The sequence below is a fragment of the Cinclus cinclus genome, chromosome 12 (genome assembly GCF_963662255.1).
Source record: "Cinclus cinclus chromosome 12, bCinCin1.1, whole genome shotgun sequence".
NCBI lineage: Eukaryota > Metazoa > Chordata > Aves > Passeriformes > Cinclidae > Cinclus > Cinclus cinclus.
The window spans coordinates 14,155,786-14,173,465 of record NC_085057.1 but is presented as its reverse complement, the minus strand read 5'-3'; the positions used below and the strand labels follow the sequence as shown (position 1 = coordinate 14,173,465).

The window sequence follows — 17,680 nt, the reverse complement described above, 5'->3', positions numbered from 1 at the left end:
GTGCAGCCTCACAAGGATGCTGAGATTCAGCTGCCATAAAGGACCATGTAGGCTCCCAGTTCCCCCCAGACACAGAGGAATCCACATTATGGAGCTGTTTGGGGCACTAGGTAGAAGAGTCTGAAGGATGGCACAGATTCAGCCAGGGGAAACCTCAGCAGCACCAGTGAGAAGGGAGAAGTGTTCACGGAGTATTTCTGCACTGAATTTAGGACAAAGTCAGACGACATGGGAAGAGGATGTGGGTGAAATGTTTGTTCTTCCATGACAAGATAAAATACATGGCTCCCAGGCCCAGATAACACACATTTTAACATGCTGAAGTCCCCCTTGACAAGCTGTCCACATGTCAAAGGGTGATCTCTGGCCAGCTGGAGATGCTAAAAAGTCCCAGGAGAGACAGCAGCCTGTACCTGCCAACATTCAATGGCTAAATAACTGACTTGAACAAGCACAGACTGGCCAGGCAAAGACAGCCAAGAAAAAATATACGGATGGCTGCAACTGGGCCAGATCACCAGGAAGCAAAGGAGATCAGCATAATTAATGCCAACCAACACTCGTTTACAGCTGTCAGACCCTGTTGGCAAACAGGATTTATTTTTGCGGGGAGCACGAGCTTGACTAATAAACCAGCACTTGTGCAATTCAATCAAACTAACAGAAGATTGCAGGACTTGGCATTGTTTCCCACCTTTAATTGAGAAACTACAACTCCATCAAAGGGCAGAGGCATGTGTTTGAAGTGGCTACTAGCTGGCTCAGATAAAACCCACGACTGGGGGTCTGTGGCAGGGGACAAGATCTCCACCAGAAATACATGTGCTACAGCAATACAACCATTGCTGAAATAAAGCATCTGTTTGAACTACTGACAAGTCACAGAACTTTCTAAGCTGAAAATAGGTCCAAAAAAAGAAAGCAGAAATTAAGGTCAGAAAAATGGAAAACACTGGAAAATACAGGAACTTTAAAAACTTTGTGTATTTAGCTTAGCAAAGAGAGAGGCAAGAGGTGACTGTATCCTAAACTGCCATAGCTGACAAGGGGAGCAAAGCCTGCTCTAAGCTAATGGTCCAAGGAATAACACGTTTCCCTGGCTGTAAACAGGAACAATCCACATCTTTTAGCACTTTGTGAAGCTCCTTTCATGGGGAGCTGAGGTGTGGAGGAACATGACAGCCTCTGTCAGGCAAGAGCCAACCTGATAGTCTCCCAAAGTTTTTCTGGGATCACAGAGTCCATGCCAGCCACTCTTGTCTGAGATCTGCACTGTAAAGGAGTTATTTACAAGCCCATGGAAGTGGGAAACTTGTGATTACAGAGCCCAGGGGAAGGAAAAAAAACCTGTGAGTTTAGCTGAAGTTGAAAGATACCTTTATAAGGTATCTAAAGAGATAAAGCCCCAGTTTTCCAAGTTAGGCAGAGTTTGAGGTCAGTCAGCTGGTGCTCTGGAGGGTGCAAGGCAGTCAGGATGATACTGGCATCCACTTCCACATCTTCCTTGGCTGAAGAGAACACAAAACTGACCCAAAACACCCACAAAAAGAGGCCATGTTGAAGCAGGCACTTCTAGGGCTGCAGCAGGAAGTATCTGCCAGCTCTGCCTTAGATGCAATTAGCCACCTCTCCAGCTGCCAGAGGAGACCAACAGCCAGGAGGTCCAAGCCCATCCACCAGCCCACTAGATGCCAGAACAGATACAGAGAGATGCAGGGACACACAGCCCACCACAGAGAGCTCATTATACCTAAACCAGAAGAAACACTCCTTGAAAGCGCAGGAGGTAACAGGGGAATAACCTGCTCTCAGAGCTGTCAGAAAGGGTTGCCACCAGAGAAGAACTTTCTCCTTTGCTCCCAGGAGTTGGGAGTGCCAGGTCTGACAGGCAGCTCTGTTGTGGGCCAGGAGTGCACATCCCAGGAAAGCAGGGCATACCTGCCTGGAGGCAGGGAGAATCAACATCAGAGGTTATTAGGGAGGAAATGCTTTTAAGGGACACTAAATAAGCCCAGACTATGCCTTAAATAACCCATGTTCAGAGTAATGAGCCAGCAGCCTCTCCTGGACTCCTCAGAAGGCAATTCTAGCAGTAAGGCACTGCCAGCCTGCCATCCCAGGGGAAGGACATCCTTCCCCTGCAGGGATATATCCACGTGCAGGGATGCCCATTTCCTCACAGCTCCCACAGCAGCCAGGCCTGCACCAAAAGTCTCACAGAAATGCCAGCTTCTGAGCTCCCAAGAGCCAGGGGGGGAAAAATGTATGCTGTAAGGACAGCCTGGACATGAGACCTCCTGCTCCATGCCAGCTCATCTCCCTTCCACCCTCAATGAAAGGAGACTGTCACCCTACTGCTCTTTTTTAATTCTTGTTATACATTTGTGGTTAACTTTTCCTGTCCCTCCAAAGCAACAGCAGACTGGGAAACATGAAGTCCAGTCTGCTGAAAGACAGCACCACTGCATCCTCACTGCTTGGGAAACATGAGCCACAAGCATTCCTGGTAACTTTTGCACAGCACCAGCAAGCCCAGAGGGAGCCACGTCCACATCCACTGACCTCTGGGACTAGATGTCCCCAAGTTAGCCTCAGGGGATGCCGTGGGAAGGCCGCTAGAGTGCCAGCTGTGGTAAGGCTTCTTTCAACTCTGGCCCAGACTTCTCCCCCCACCTCTTGCTGTCCTGTTCCCTCAGCTGGACCCCAAACCCTCAGTTCCTTTGCCCTACGTGGCCCCCTCCAGCCCCTTCTCCTCCCATTCCTCTTCTCTATTTTTCAGCATCTCCAAAGCTTTCTCCACCCTCCCTCCCCAACTTGAAACCCTCTTCCTGCCTCCTTCGGCTCCCTCTCCATCCCCAGCTCTCCCACACCTCTCTAGGACTAGGCAGCCATGTCATCCTCACTCCACTTCAGCTAATTCCCTCTCTCCATAGCAGCCAGTGTTTCATCCCTGCCACTGAGTCCCCTTTCATGCCTCGTGGCTTTTGCCTTCCGACCTCCCAAGATGGGAGACCTGTGGGGGACTGCTCTTGACAGGCCTGACTCCCAGCTCTCGTTAAAAGCACCCTTCCCAAAACAGGCACACAGGAAATAAATAAATAAAGCAAATCTGTCTCGCTGCTCTCTTGGGTTGCTTAAAGGAGTTGGGCTCTGGGGGTGGAATGAAGGATGCTATTTGGAGAAGCTGTCTCCATGGCAACCCCCATTCCCACCACCAAATGGGCACAGGTCACCTGTTTCCATGAAAGTTTCCCCCTTCCCTCCCAAACCCTCCATCCCAGGAAGTGCCAGCACAGCCCCAGGGGTGCAGACAGTCCAGACTGAGGGAGAAGCAGCAACGACAGAAGCAGCAGGGATGCTGCTGGCACAACCACAAACGGCCTCCTGAGTCCCTCATGCCACACTGGAGAAAGGCAGAGCATCCCCACGGTGCAGTGCACAGGGACCAGCAGCACCCACTCCCTTCTGCCCCATCCAGCATGGCAAACCCACCCTCTTCCTGCTTGTGTCCCCAGGGTCAGTGCCAGACGGGCAGGGGGGCCCGCTCTGCTGCAGGACATTTGGGCAGACACAGGCACCCCGACCCATGTGCTGCTGGGACTGGGGCAGAGATCAAAATGCGTCCCCTCCCTCTGCTCGTGGTTCTGGGTGCTCTGTTTCCCTATGATTTCAGTTACTGTAAATCGAAATCAACTGCTCACATCAAACACTACCAGGTGCACCCAGAACAACCCATGATTCCCTTTTTAGCTCTAACAACTCCATCTCTCATGTAACAGATGTGCTGCCGGGACCTTTCCCCAGCTCAGGCAGCGTCAGGCCAGTGTCTCCGAGCACTCCCGCAGCCAACCTGACGCTCCTGCCCACGCCAGCCCCCTCCCTGCGCCCGCCACAAGGCTGGCAGCAGCGCCTGATGCCCCCACAACAAAACTGGTACAGCTCCAGGAGGAGACTCGGAGGATGGAGCGAGAGGATGAGAACAGGGGACCGGTTCTCCTCTCGAGAATGGGGGAAAGGTGCAGTGGTGGTGTCACCTACTGCCAACACTAATGCATCTTCCACCAGTAGCAGTGGGCAGCTCCCTGTGGCAGGGGTGGAAAAGAGGGTCTGCAAAGAGACCCCAGCTGAAGTTCCAGGGTTGGCACCCAGGCAGCCATCCTGCAGCACAGCGCAGGCTGGAGGGATTCACACGGCTCCCCCACAAGGCTGGGAGTTTCGCCAGGAAAAGCAAGTTTATAAATAGTGTGTTTCAACACGAACAAATGAAAGCATCAGAACCCGACAGTCAGATAAGCCAAGGGCTGAGCACCGGCCCCTCCACAGCATCCTCCCCCACTGGGAAGGACAGTCCCTTCCCTCCATCATCCAGCTGGCCAGGACCTTCCTTGCTCTTTGGAAAGCCTGCATCTGGAGGTGTCTGTGTCAGATGTGCTGCTTGGGAACACCCTTGCCACAGCTGCTCTGGCAGCCAGAGCAAAGCAACAGAGCTGGCTTCAAAAAGACCACAAGCAGCAGGGCTGGCCACTCAGGGCAAGGGCAAACACGGCCCAGAGCAGCCAGCTGCCCAGCCAAGGTCAAGACCCACAAATTTCTATGTATTGCTTGAAAGAAAGTTTTCATAATCCCACAGGCTAGAAAGTTTCTAACTTTTCCTCCTGTCTCTGAAGAAGACAGCTGCCCCACCAGTGAGGCTGGCACTCAAAACAGAAGTTCCACGGCACAAAGCATTACACCGAAGGGCACATACCTGCCAGATCCTAACAACAAGAAAGAGACTCAAGGGGAAAATCAGCTTTTATCTCAGCATTAAGGAGAAAAGCAGCAAGTTATTAGATGAGAACTTGTTTCTCGTAAACACAAAACAGCAGAAGAGACACCCCTGTGCCTACTGAGCGAATGGAAGGACATCCCTGCTGGGGATCTACCTGCCAGATTGCAAAAGGAGGAGATCTTGATGGTAGTGCCCCAGGGAAAACATCAAGACACGACATGTCAGAGCAGCCCCATCAGCTGTCAGGAAGAGAAGCCTCTGACAGCCCACAGAACACATGCAAGGCTCCTCATGCCACACTTGCTTACCTTGATGTAAGTGTCAAGGGCTGGGTGGACACGGTTGACTGCCAGATGGATGGACAACGGTGTAGTGAACGGGAAGGTGGCCATGACCACGTGGCTGGGAGCAGGGAAGCTGAAGATCTTAAAGCCATACTTCTGGAACCGTTTGATCTGCTCTTCTGATGGCTTCTCATCTCCCTCGCTCAGGATGCGGCCTATGGCAAAGCGGCACTTCTCTGGAGACACCTGATTGAAGGGGACAGACAAATGGTGTCAGAAGAAGAGAGAGGCTTGAAACTGGCCAAAACCTCAACTTGCTGAGCTTGGAGGCAGGAGATGACCATAAACCAGTAAAAACAATGGTACAGCATGACCAGGCACAGCAAAGCAGGTGCCCAGGCCTAAATCATCTACACTCCTCCCAGCCTAAATACACCTTCCCGTGGGGAAGTGCTGCTCCTCTCCTTGGAGGGCAGAGGGACTTGCAGCAGAGGAGACCTAAACCCCACCAAGTTGCTCATTTAAACCTGTCACAGGTAACAGTCACTGCAGGAAGTGTCTCTCCTGATCCTGCATCAGACACATTTTTGTCAACAACTGGTCACCGCCATCCCCTTCTGCAGGACATCCCTGCAGCTCAGGAAAGGGGCTTAGAGACGTGATCACAGCTTGCCCAGTTTGCCTCCACCCCACCCCACTCCTGAGGAAGTCCCCTGGCAGCCATGTGCACATGCCACCCATCACCATGGGCCACTGGCACTAAGCTGGAGAGAAAATCAGAGGCTGCCAGGTCCTTCCAAAGTAGGCACACTCAGTATGGCAGTTTTGGGGTGGGGAAACTGAGGCAGGTAAGACCTGCATGCAGTCACCCAGCTGTTTATAGTAACACAAAGAGAAATATATTCACTTCTATGCTGAACCCCAACAACATACAAAACCTAAAACATGCTCTCTTTACAGATTTGAGGATGCCTTCCATTAAGACCGGGGGTGCAGGGCGCTCAGCCCAGCAAGGGGGGTGCTCAAAGCAGTGATGGCCCATGGGACTCCGGCCATTTCAACACCAAAGCTGACCCAGGCCACAACTTTCATTTCTAGTTTACAACAGAATCCCACCACTTCAGTTCAAGCTTACCCACAGCCCTGGCCAGGAACGTGAGAAAGGGCTGGGCAACCCCCAGCCACTTTTCCTGATATAACCTAAGGGCACAAAGGTATCACAAAACTGTCCCAGAGACAATGTGAAGCAGAGAGAGGAAGTACCAAGGCTAGCGTTTTATCGGTTCCTATTCCCATGCAATGCCATAAGGGGATTTGTGCTCCCTGATCTCATCCCTAACCCTGTTGTACTAAAGCTCACCAAAGCTTCCTCCTTGCAGTGCAACCACTCTCTCCACACTCCTTGCCCTGCCTTTCCCTTAAACACCTTCTGATGTCGAACTGCAGGACCATTCCAGAAGGGGAGCACAAGCAGATGTGAATGGAAGAAAGAAAGCAGCCTGTGGAACAGCATCCATCAGGCTGGGACATGTCTCGCGGCTCGCTCTTGCCCTCCTGCGCTGCAAGAGGGAGCTGCAGACAGGGCTGTGCCCAGCATTCATCACCGCTCCAGGCAGGAAAGGAGAAGCAGATCCACCCCAAAGACAGCAAGAGGCAGCCGTAAATGGCTTCCCTGGGAAAAGAGCTAGATGAAACAAGGAGATACAGAAATCTAGATTAAATTCCATTAAACATTCTATCTCTATTTATGTCCTGAGCAAAGACAGTTCAATCCCAGCCCCTGAGCAATTGTTGGAAGGAGCAGGGCTGTGGGAGTGGGCAACAATGCCAGGCATGCTTGCTTCCTCCCTTCTCCTTTTACCTTTCCTTTTCACAGCATGTAGCCCCACAGACATCTTTCCAAGGGTAGCAACGAGGAAAAAGGGGAGACAGGGGAGACAGGACTCCACTTAAAACCAGCCTTTCCCTAGCAGATTTGTCTTTTCCAGTAGGCAGGTGCTGATCAAAGCCTCTGGTCCCCCAAGCATCCTGACAAAGAAGTTCTAGAAATTACTACTTAACCTATTCATTAGTCTTGCCAATTGGAACAAAACCCAATTCTGCATTCACAGAGCATTTTGGCTTTATCCACCCAACACCTGGGCACAGGCTTGTGGCTGAGCACATGGACTGGACTGCAGGCAAAAGGCCTTGGCATGTGCCTGCAACTATATGTGAGCAGGACCTTGGCTGGAGCTAAGCACAAACCCACCCAACCACATCCAGTCCTTGCTGAGGAGTTACTTTTATTCCTGCCAGAGGTGGGAAAAGGAGGGAGAAGTCCTCCAGGCTGCTAAATATTAAATAAAAAGGAAAAAAAAAGTTGAAATTAATATTAATCTTGTCCATTAAAACACATAAAACACTGCTGGCAGGGTTTTGGCAGCACTTGGGGAGCATCCCTGTGTGAATGTTGGGAGAGCCAGGAGACAGCAAGGAGCCCCAGGGACGCTGGTGGCAGTGCGTACCCCGAGGCCTGGCATGACCCCGAGGCAGCCCACATGCTCCAGGCTATGGGGCTACCCCCAGCCCCACTCCCAGCCAAGAGCAGCATACAGCTGCTGCTCTCCAGCTCAGCATTTCCATCTTTTTTCCTAGCCAGAACTTCCTTTGACCATGAGTCCACCAGCACGGTAATTGCCACATGGCACTTGCTAGCCACCAGCCCTTTCCTGTCCCAGTGTTGGGGGCACCAAACCCCCAGGAGCCATGGCTGGAGGTGGCTGGCTGGCCAGAGCTCTCCAGTGCTCCACCCACGACACAGCAGGATGTAGCCAGCACCTTCTGCTGCCTGATGACAAAAGGTCTATTTTTGGAGACAAGTCAACAACCATGGCAAGTGGCCAGCTCTGGGCGGGCCAGCTGTGCCAAAGGGTGCTTCACTGAGGTCAGGAGAGCACTGAGCATGAGGAGGAAGAGGAGGAAATAATCTCTTCCTCTCAAGGGAAAGGCAGCCTGGGTGACCAGTCCCACCCTGTGCAACCTCCAGGAATGAGGAGCCAGCAGTGCACACCATCTCCCATGCCATCATGGCTCAGTGGATACAAAGCACACAGGGAGCCCCACGGGACACTGGGGTGCTCTGCACCTGAGCCAGCATATAAGGTAGGAGCACTGCAGACTCCAGCCAAGAGTCCAAGCCACAGCTGGCCCTTTCATCACCTGCCCAGAGGCAAGAGAACCACCTGCCCAAACACATTCTCACAACCAGCACCCTGCCAGCCTGACCTGCCTGTTGGTGAGATGTGGATCTCTGTGAGGACCCCTTCAGGAGCCACAGATCAGCCCATGGAAGGTCCCACCAGCACCCCAGCTGCTCCAGCAGACCAGGTCTGACACTGTGCTCACGGATGGCAGGTGAGGGGAGGCTCCTGTCTCTAGGCAGGTACTGCAGCTATATCCTACACAACCTCCCTGTGCCCCAGCCACCACAGTGGCTACAGAGACAGGAGGCTCAGGCTAATGTCACCTGCTCAAAGTCATGAGCAAAGACAGCTGTCCCAGAAAAGGACAAGGTCCATGGGGCTGCCTGCCAAGCCTTGGTGGGCAGGTTAGACTCTTGCCACAAAGAGAAACAGCTGGGTTCCAAAACCCTGGATGACCACCAGAAACAAGGCCTGCAGCCTCACTCCAGCCACAGGATGAAAGCAGAAATGCAGCGGGTGCAGGAAGAGGGAAAAAAAAAAAAAAAAAAAAGACAAGACCTGGAAGGGAAGGTAGTTTGACCCTGCACTGACAGCCCAAATTTTCAGGGGCAGGTCAAAGTTACTCCTTCCTAGCCTTACCTGTTACTACCAGGGAAAGCATTCCCTGTGCCAGCCAGGGCAGGAATTACCACAAATACCCTTATCAGTATTTGTGGGCCTCAGCAGTACAGGTTTTGGCAAACAAAGAGCCAAGGCACAACACCCTTGATACAACGTCAGTTGAAAGGGCAACCACAGGCATGTGCACATCACATCCCTGGAGCAGGACAGCACTGGGAATAGACACCGAGTCCTTCCCACAGCATTGACTGCCTGCTCTGTGTTTGGAGACCACAGCAAACAACCAGTAGCATCAGGATTCTCAACTCCAGGTGAGACCCTCAACACAATGACACAAATTAGTGGCAGTGAAATGGCCACACTGACCACATGGGCACCATGGCTCCTGCTCCAAACTTGACACTTCCTCCAGACAAAAGTGTCTCAAGCATACCTAGTCTAACCCTGCCTCTGCCCAGCTCTTCCTAAGGAGAGAACTCATCCTTGCCATCATCCTTCCCAGGCCAAGGAGAGGCACCACAGCATCTTCTCTGCCTCTCATGATCCAGGTAGGTAGAGGTAAGTCATCAGAGGATACAAGGATACAAGGTGGCTGAACACACCAGGTTCCTCTGTGCACAGCCAAGCTCAGTGCTTTCTCACCTCCAATAGCTTCCTCTCACAGCTCACTCAGCACTATGTTTACATGGACAAATTCTTCCCTCAAAGCAGGTCTAATCCTCGAGAGAACCATCTTGCAAGCAACAAAATAAGGTTTCTAAAACGGGGCAGAAGCACTGGGGAGAGCCACCAGCCCAAGCACTGTGCCCTGCACCAGCCCCCAACACACGAGCCCAAGCACACATGCACAGCTGCTGGCCACTCTTTTGCCCCTCCTCCCCACGGATTCCTCCACGGTCACACTAGCTACTACAGAATTACCAGGGAGTCAGGCTGTCTGCCCCAGACAAATGCCCACATGCCATTATTTGGAAACCCCAGAGTTACTCAGCATCAGCAGCCAGGTTTCACCCCCCCAGCAAGTTCTGATGCACTTTTGTTTGTTCCCTGCCTTTAACTGTTCCCATGGAGTGCTGGGCTCTGGCTGGCAGCCATCAAGCAGCGTGCTTTCTGCTCACCTCTCAGCCTGAGGAGCATCATGGAGCAACTGTTTCATCAGACAGGAGCCCTCAGCACGCAGCACCTGAGATTTCAGTAAGAACTCTCAGGGGATGGAAGAACTACAGGGAAGCTCAGAAACACATGAGAGCACTAGAAACGAGAGAAGGAGTATGCATGAGAACAGACCGAGCTTTTGAGAAGAGTCCATCTGCTTTCAACCACAGAGCTACAAGTCCAGAAGGAGCCTTAGCTGCACTTCCAGGGAACATGCCAAGGAATGCCTCACCTTGGGGCTGTGAGCACTGGCTTCTGCTCCATAACTAGCTCTGTTATCCTGCTGATACCCTGTTCAGCAGAGGCCATCAGAAAGATACCAAGCTTTGCTTGTCCAATGCCTTTCAGTCAGGATTATGCAAAACCCCATTTGCTTTTAGGTGCTTTTCTCCACACCAGGTCCTCTGTAGATCTGGGAGACCTTGTGGACCCCAGTGTTCACCTACAGAGGATGAACTGCACGTGCCTGAAACACAATTAGGGAGCACTCCAAGCTGGGAACCACGAGAGCATGCTGGCCTCGCCGAGCACACCTTACCGTGTGAGGGTTGTCATAGTACACGCCAATGGAGCAGAGCTTCGAGGAGATGCTGCAGCCATCCGTGAAGAGCTGCCCGGATTCTCCATACGGACCCACCCTGAACTTGTAGGCCAGTGTCATGTTGCCAACAGGGGGGGAGCCAGCACTCACAACCACCTCGGTGAAGAGCCCCGAGTAGACGACAAAACCGAAGACGGTGAGCAGCAGCAGCACGACCAGCGCCGCGATCATCCCCAGCAGCACCCAGTCAGTCATGATGGACACCTGGTGCTCCACAGCTCCTGAGGCACTGGCAGCAGGAGCAGAGAAGAAAAAGAAGTGCAGTCAAGCTACCACTTGGGCTAATAAACCACTTTCTAAAGTGATTTATTTGCAGCAAAATGCACTCTCTTCCAATTCTTCTTATGCATGAAGCTTAACAGAGTGGAAAGCCCCCAGAAGCCTCCTGTATATTAGTGCCACATTGCATCAGCCTCTTCCAATTGGTCACCAGGTACAAATTATATTGCTTCAGAGCCACTTGGGAATAAGGTGGTTTTGAAGGGAGGACAGAGAGACATCGTCTCCATCTCCTCAAAACTGTTCAAATCCAATTTTGTATCCAGGAGAGCCCAAAAAACCACCCTGGGAGCCTGCATCATGCAACAGATAACAGATACACAGCACTGAGCTAAGGGACAGGGAACCATAATAGAATAATTTATCATTAATAGGTATCAGGCCCACTCTAACCAAGGAAGCCCCTTTGTCAATACATCTAGAAGCCCAGACCTTTCTGCAAGGATCCAAATGAAGACCACAGCAGTTTAGATCCAGGTCCAAGCACCCAGAGAGGCTCACAGGAAGTTGAAGACCCAGCTAGAAAAAGCATTCCCAACATACTCAGGTACAATGAATTACTGGTATTCCTTTTAGATGGCTTTTTTTAAACTAAAAGAGTTTTCATAACTTCAACAAAGGCTTCCTTCCTGTTTTTTTTTGGCATCTTTTCTCTTGTGCTGTGGGATACAGCAGCCTGGTGAATGCCTCCTGCTTGTTTTCACCCACCAACTGCAACCAGTCTGGGGAGTTGCAACCCAAACCATTTCAGAAGAGTTGTTTGTGTTTTATACTCCCTTGAAACACAGCTCTGGTCACACAGGGAACGCTTGCTATGGTCCCCTGGGACTGTCACAGAAGGCAGGTTTGGAAGTAAGCGTTGAAGTAAACAATCCACCTTTACTTCTGTGTTATAAACACACTTTGCCCACAAAGTGTCACTCACTAAGGCTGCTGCTTGTTCACCCAGCTTTACAAGAGAAAAGCCACATCCTGGTAGGAAGCGCAGGCAGCCCTACTCTGCTTGAGCCTGGCAAGCAGAGACATGGCAAAACCAAGCCCTGCTGAAGCCAAACTGGGACCATGCTCCTGGGTCAGGCACCATCTCACACCGTGACCCCACTCACCTGAAAAACCAGCTCAGCCCAGAAATGCTTCAAGACATCTGATCCACAGGGGTGCAGGATCTGTGGTGCTGCAGCAGGAAAAAATAAGTATCATTGCTTCCTCTGAAACTCACGGGACCAAAAGCAAAACAGCAGCACCAAAAGATACCCAGTCACCTCACACCTGCTCCCCAAAGGAGGGGTGTCCCAAAGGGGACCTCCTCCTGCAAGACCACGCAGGCCAAGATTTCTTCCCAAAACTCTGCAGCTGAATGCACGGGGACCAAGAAACGTGGAAATAGGAAAGGAACAGTGAAGGAGGATGATGTCCCGCCTCTGCTGGTGCGTCCCAACCCGGCCGACCCCGGGGACACCTAAGCCGCACCCGGAGCTGCTCACGGGTGCCCTGGCAGCAGCGATCTCCCGCAGGGATACAGCCGCTCCCGCAGCGCCTCAGCTGCTCCCCGTAACCAACACAGACCTGGCATTTCCAGTCACGGCTCCGGTGATTTCCCCGAGCTGCCAGCCCCACGCCCAGCCCCAGGGCCCCGATGGCAGCCGCCCCAGAGGAGAGCATTTTTGGCTAATTTTTTCGGTTCCCGTGGCTCGTTCCCCGGCAGCACTGGCAGGCACTGTCGGTTCCCCCCAGCCCTCCTCACGGGCCGGGGATGTCACCCTCCCTTTCCGGCCGGGATGCCGACCCTCCCGGTGCCCGTGCCCGGCGGAGGGTGGGGGTCTGCCCCGAGCGGCCCCGCAGTCCGGCCTGCCTGCCGGGAGACGCAGCCCTGGGCCCCGCCTGCCCGCAGGCAGCGCTCTTCGCACCGGCACCGGTGCAGCCCCCGCCGTGCCCACCGCCGGAGCGCTGCGGGACCCGGCCGGCGCCCTCCGGCTCCCAGCAGGCCGCGGCCTGGGCGGGGGGACCGGATCGGCGCGGCGCCGCCTGCCGAGCCCCGCGGATCCCCGCAGAGCCGCCCTCGCCGCATTGCCCGGTGGGGTCCCCGGGCACCCCCCGCGCTCTCACCGGGGCTCCCGGTGCGGCCGGCCCGGACCGATCCCGGCGCCGCCCCGCCCCGCCGCCAGGGGGCGGCTGCGCGCGGGGTCTGGGGGCGGGGCCGGCGGGATGGGCGGCCCGCGACACCACGGCGGGGTGGGCGGGGCTTCCGGCGGGGGCGGAGCCCCGAGTGACGCGGCCACGCCCCGCGGGGAGAGCTCCCCCTGGCGGACGGGCGGCGGCACGGCCTCAGGGTGGGCACGGATTCGAGTCCCCCCCGAGGCTCCACGGGGTTCCACACAGCTCCCGGCTGCTTCCCGACCCTTCCCAGCGCCTCCCCGGTTGTCCAGCCCTGCAGTCCCTCCCTACGCCGAGCGTGAGGGCTGTGGATGCGGTGCTCCTGCAGCAAGGTGGGGGGCCCTCCCCGGGCACCCTCCGGGGCATCGCTGGACGCTGAACAGCGCTGTGTCCTACAGCCTGCTGGGCCTGCGGCATCCCGGCGCACATCCCTGCCGGCTGACGGGCTCCCCAGCAGCCGGAGCCTCCAGTGAATGAGCCCCTTCCCTCGGGCGCTGGACAAGCAGGTGCCGCCCTGCACCAGCCGAGCGTCACGGCCCTGGCCACACGGCCTGGCCTGGCCGGGGCAGCGGGCAGAGCGATTGCCACTTAGAGACTGCGCTCTGCAGCGCACAAGCGCTTCCCAACAAACCCACAGAGGGTTCTGAACAGCTGCTCACAGGTTCCATCCCTGGGGCTGTTGCAACCTGGCAGAAACATCTTTGCTTCTGCCTGTGCCTGGGCTTTCCCACTGCTCAGCTGGAAGGTAAACCAGCCAGACATCTCAGATAGCACTGTCCAACAAGGGGATCGCCAGGAGAGCTAAGAAGCAACTTTCACACCTCTCTGAACGTTGTTCAGCTTCTTCAACGCTCTTAGCAAGGAAAGTTTTCTCTATGTTGGTCCATGAGCCACCTCCAGATGCAGCAGCAAGGAACAGTGGAGTTTGCTGAACACCAGTTCATTTATGAACACCAGTGGGAAATACTGCAAAACTTCAATACTTGCCTTTCTCCAGCTTCTTCCTAGTGAGGATCTTGAGGCTTTCCATAAACTGAAATTAGTTAAACCTCAGAGGCCCTCCTTGTATTTAGCATTATAACTCTTTTGCAACTGGAAGAAAGTATTCCAGCTTGGTTACGTGTCTCGCCTGAAGCCATGCAGTGAATCACTGGCAAGAAGAGGAACAAAACTCCAAAGCCCTGCAGCTGCCAGCTCTGGCCATCAGACACTTCTCCTTCCTCCAGCCTTAAAGTTCTTTAAACCTGCACACATTTAGTACATAATGCATATGTTTCTCTATTACAACAGCAAACACTGAAATTTGGGTCTTATTTAACAGCTTCACGCCTTCACTCTGAACCAGTACATTGGGGAGAAGTGAGGCAGAAGGATGTAAAATGTGCTCTCCAGCAGGGCCCTGTGTGTCAGGGTATGGCAGGCACTTGGTCTCAGCAGATTTGTTTGGGCCCCGGGCCCCTCACATCCCTAACAGGGGATGCAGATCAGCCCATTCTCATATAAATTCTAAGTGGCAGTCAGAAGTAGAGGTGGGTTGTGAGTAGAAGCAGATGTGGGTGAGCTACCCCACGTCTCAACTTCCAGCTAACATTCCTTCTCTACTTTAGCCTCTCTATGGAAGAACTCCAGGTTCATCCCAGCATTATCAGGCAGAAATGCTGCTCAATAGGGGCAGTCACCTTATCTCACTCCTACAATACTCCATATTGTCTCCACAGGGTACCTGTGCTGGGATATTCAGCTCAACCTTGGCCTAGTCCTTGGCTTTCCAGTTCTGCTCACACCTGCTGGACCCTCCATCCTCTGTTCCAGGACAAGATAGTCTGTTGACCTTCCTTTCTCAGTTCCCTTTACCTACTGGAAAAGGTGAACTGAGCATTGCAAAGGTCACTTCAGGTGCCCAGTAAGCAAAGAGGTGTGATAAGGATACTGATCACCTTAGGAACATGGCAAAACACAAACAGCTCTGACCAACTCTGCATGGAAATACCCTCCCTAGAGGGGCAGGCAAGAGGCCAGAACAGCTCACACAGCCCTGGGGAATTCCCATCAGCACAGACACAGATGGGCTCCACTCCTAAGTCCTTCCTGGATGCCTATAACAGCAACTCTGCATTACTGCTGATGAACCAAGACTGGCACTCTACTCCTTGCAACCAAAGGAGACCATCAGTTGTGGGAAAAACTGTAAGGAAGGCAGCACAGGCACATGGAAATGCTCACCTGGTAGAGCATTCCCATGTCCAGAGGAAAGGGACTGTGCTGGCAGAGGGCAGGACTGGGCTGTGTGGGCAGAGTGAGGGCACAAAGGGCTGTTTGAGTGCTGCTTGGTCCAGTGAGCCAGGAGCAGGGATTGGATAATTTAAGTCAAGGTTTTGGCCACTGGACTCCCTAAGCACAGGGTTAGGAGTGCTGGGAGGAGGAAGGTCTCTGGGAATTCTTCACAAAGACTACACAAAACAGCACGGCTTTACCCCCCTGCATAATGGATTCCACTTCAAAGCATCCAGTACTGATACATAAACTTTTAATATTTGCCAATGTGGAGCTTCTGGTACAACTGATATATTTTCTAAAAGATTATTCTTTTGTTGAAATGCAGCTGCTGTTGATGAGAAAACCTCAAGGTGAGACCAACAAAGGGCTCACACACAACCTGGCATCCCACAAGGGCCAGGGCTGTGAAAGAGAAACAGTGTGAAGAGCTCAGCAGCAGTTCAGCCCTTGACCTTTTGATACCTCTGCTAACACAAAAGAGGAGATGCACTGAAGGATTAAATATTGATCCATTGGTTTGCCCTCAGATTTACATTCATTTCCCATTGCAGGACAGGAATGTTTCTCTCTCATGACAGGAATAAAAAATTCAGTGTTACAGAATAAGAAAAGGCAAGAACATCTTTTCAGACAGACTTAAAAAGTCCTAAGAAATATGCAAATCATTCTTACGGTTAACTGTTTATTTAGGTCACAAAACAGCAAACTATTTCCCCTCAGGATCTATTAGCAAAAAATGGTCTCATAATTAAATGCAGTTTTTAAGTTATGAAGGAACTTTTCAGACAGACACATAACCTTTCCTACCTCCTGCCTTTGGAAAACAGAAGGGTCAAGTTTAGATTTTCACCTCGTATTTAGATTCCAGTCCTGAACCACACAAACCTGGGTGGTTTATGGTCCAGTGGCTAAAACAAAACTAGCCACCAAACCAAACAGAATGGATGGCAGTGACAGGAAAAACACTCAGTAATGCCAAGACACTGAGTGGCAGGACAAGTAATTCTGTCATGGGGAATTTCCATGGATACAAAAGCAAACTTTCAAAACGTTATGGAAGAAAAACTTCAGTGGGTTGTAGCCTATGAGCTCCTATTTTTGCTATCAAAGCCCCAAACAGCAGATTGGAATTCTGCACCTCTGATTACCAGCTATTTAGCTGCTGAGGTGTGTTTTTTTATTCAACAAATTGCAATGGTGCTTTCATCTCTTCCTTTCAGATGTCACACCACCTCTGGTAGCTACTGTGAATGACAAGGAGTCATTCAGACTCTGGTCCCTAAGGCCAGCAACTACATTTGTACATTGCTTTGATTTTCTGTGAATAAAAGATCACTTACAAGCCTGAAGAGATGCATTATTCATCTTTGAACTCCCCTGAAAATAATTTTAAGCTGTTTATAGCTCCAGTCACTTGGAACTCGCGTGTGCAACTTTGACTCACGACCAAACAGGTCTGGCCAAATTCCTGCTGAGGTGCCAGGCAGGGGCCAGTGCTCAGAAGGATCTGTTCTTATGTTGGTATCAATGCTTCTCACAGACACCTGTGCTTGATCCAGAGGACAGTATCTCCCTTTGCCCATGCTAGGAATATTGGTACCTTCTACTGCAGTGTGTCACACATACACAAAGCATGGGGCTATCCACACCTTTTCCTGGTGATAAATGCATTTTATAGGGACATTTGCATTGAATTATTCTTTTATTTCTCCTCCTGTGGCATGCCTTGAACTTGCATTGCCTTAGCAGCAACTGTGTACTTTCTTCTTTACCCTGAGGATTATCTTCCATTGTCTTTGAGCTACAGAAGAATACACATTAACAAACCAGGCCTTCCTGTCTTTTTCTTTAATCTCCTGTCTTGTACACGAAGTCTAGATTAAGTTCAGGGTGTTTTTCTTGCTGAAAACATGAGATAGTTTATCCATTAGAGTGTTTTTCCATTTTCTACCTAGACAGAACCAAGAAAGGAATCAGAAACACACCACGCTTTTTCTCTCTGGGCTTGCAAACCGTGCTCACAAAAAGTGCTGGCTTTAATGTGGACTTGTCAACAAGCTCATTCTCTACAGCAAGTGACAATTTAGACTGTCTTCCAGAATTTTTAGCGAGGGATCCCCTAACAAGCCTCAGGGATCTCAGCAGGATTTTAAGAGCCTTACACAATGTCATTCTAACTGGAGTCTGACGCTCCACAAGGCAAAGCAGCCCAGCGGTAATGACAGCAACAAAGCTTTAATGTCAATGGTTCTCCTTTAGTTTTACAAGAGTAACTGCAGCAGGAACAACAACCAGGAACACTTGTTCCAATACTAATTGCTAGCTTCAAAACCAGAAAATTAATTTCTTATAG

At 52.0% G+C, this 17,680-nt stretch overlaps 1 protein-coding gene across 1 annotated transcript in view; it reads right to left on the bottom strand.

Annotated features, from left to right (window-relative positions):
- The window catches only part of TEX264 (testis expressed 264, ER-phagy receptor), a 39,345-nt gene extending 26,279 nt beyond the window's left edge, over positions 1 to 13,066 (bottom strand). The window contains exons 1-4 of the mRNA XM_062500541.1: positions 13,003 to 13,066; positions 12,003 to 12,070; positions 10,555 to 10,846; positions 5,080 to 5,301 (exon numbers count right to left, since the gene is read on the bottom strand). Of these exons, the coding sequence (XP_062356525.1) occupies positions 5,080 to 5,301; positions 10,555 to 10,812 (480 nt within the window). The 5' untranslated portion in view covers positions 10,813 to 10,846; positions 12,003 to 12,070; positions 13,003 to 13,066. The remainder of the gene's footprint in view (positions 1 to 5,079; positions 5,302 to 10,554; positions 10,847 to 12,002; positions 12,071 to 13,002) is intronic.
- Positions 13,067 to 17,680: the final 4,614 nt, after the last annotated feature.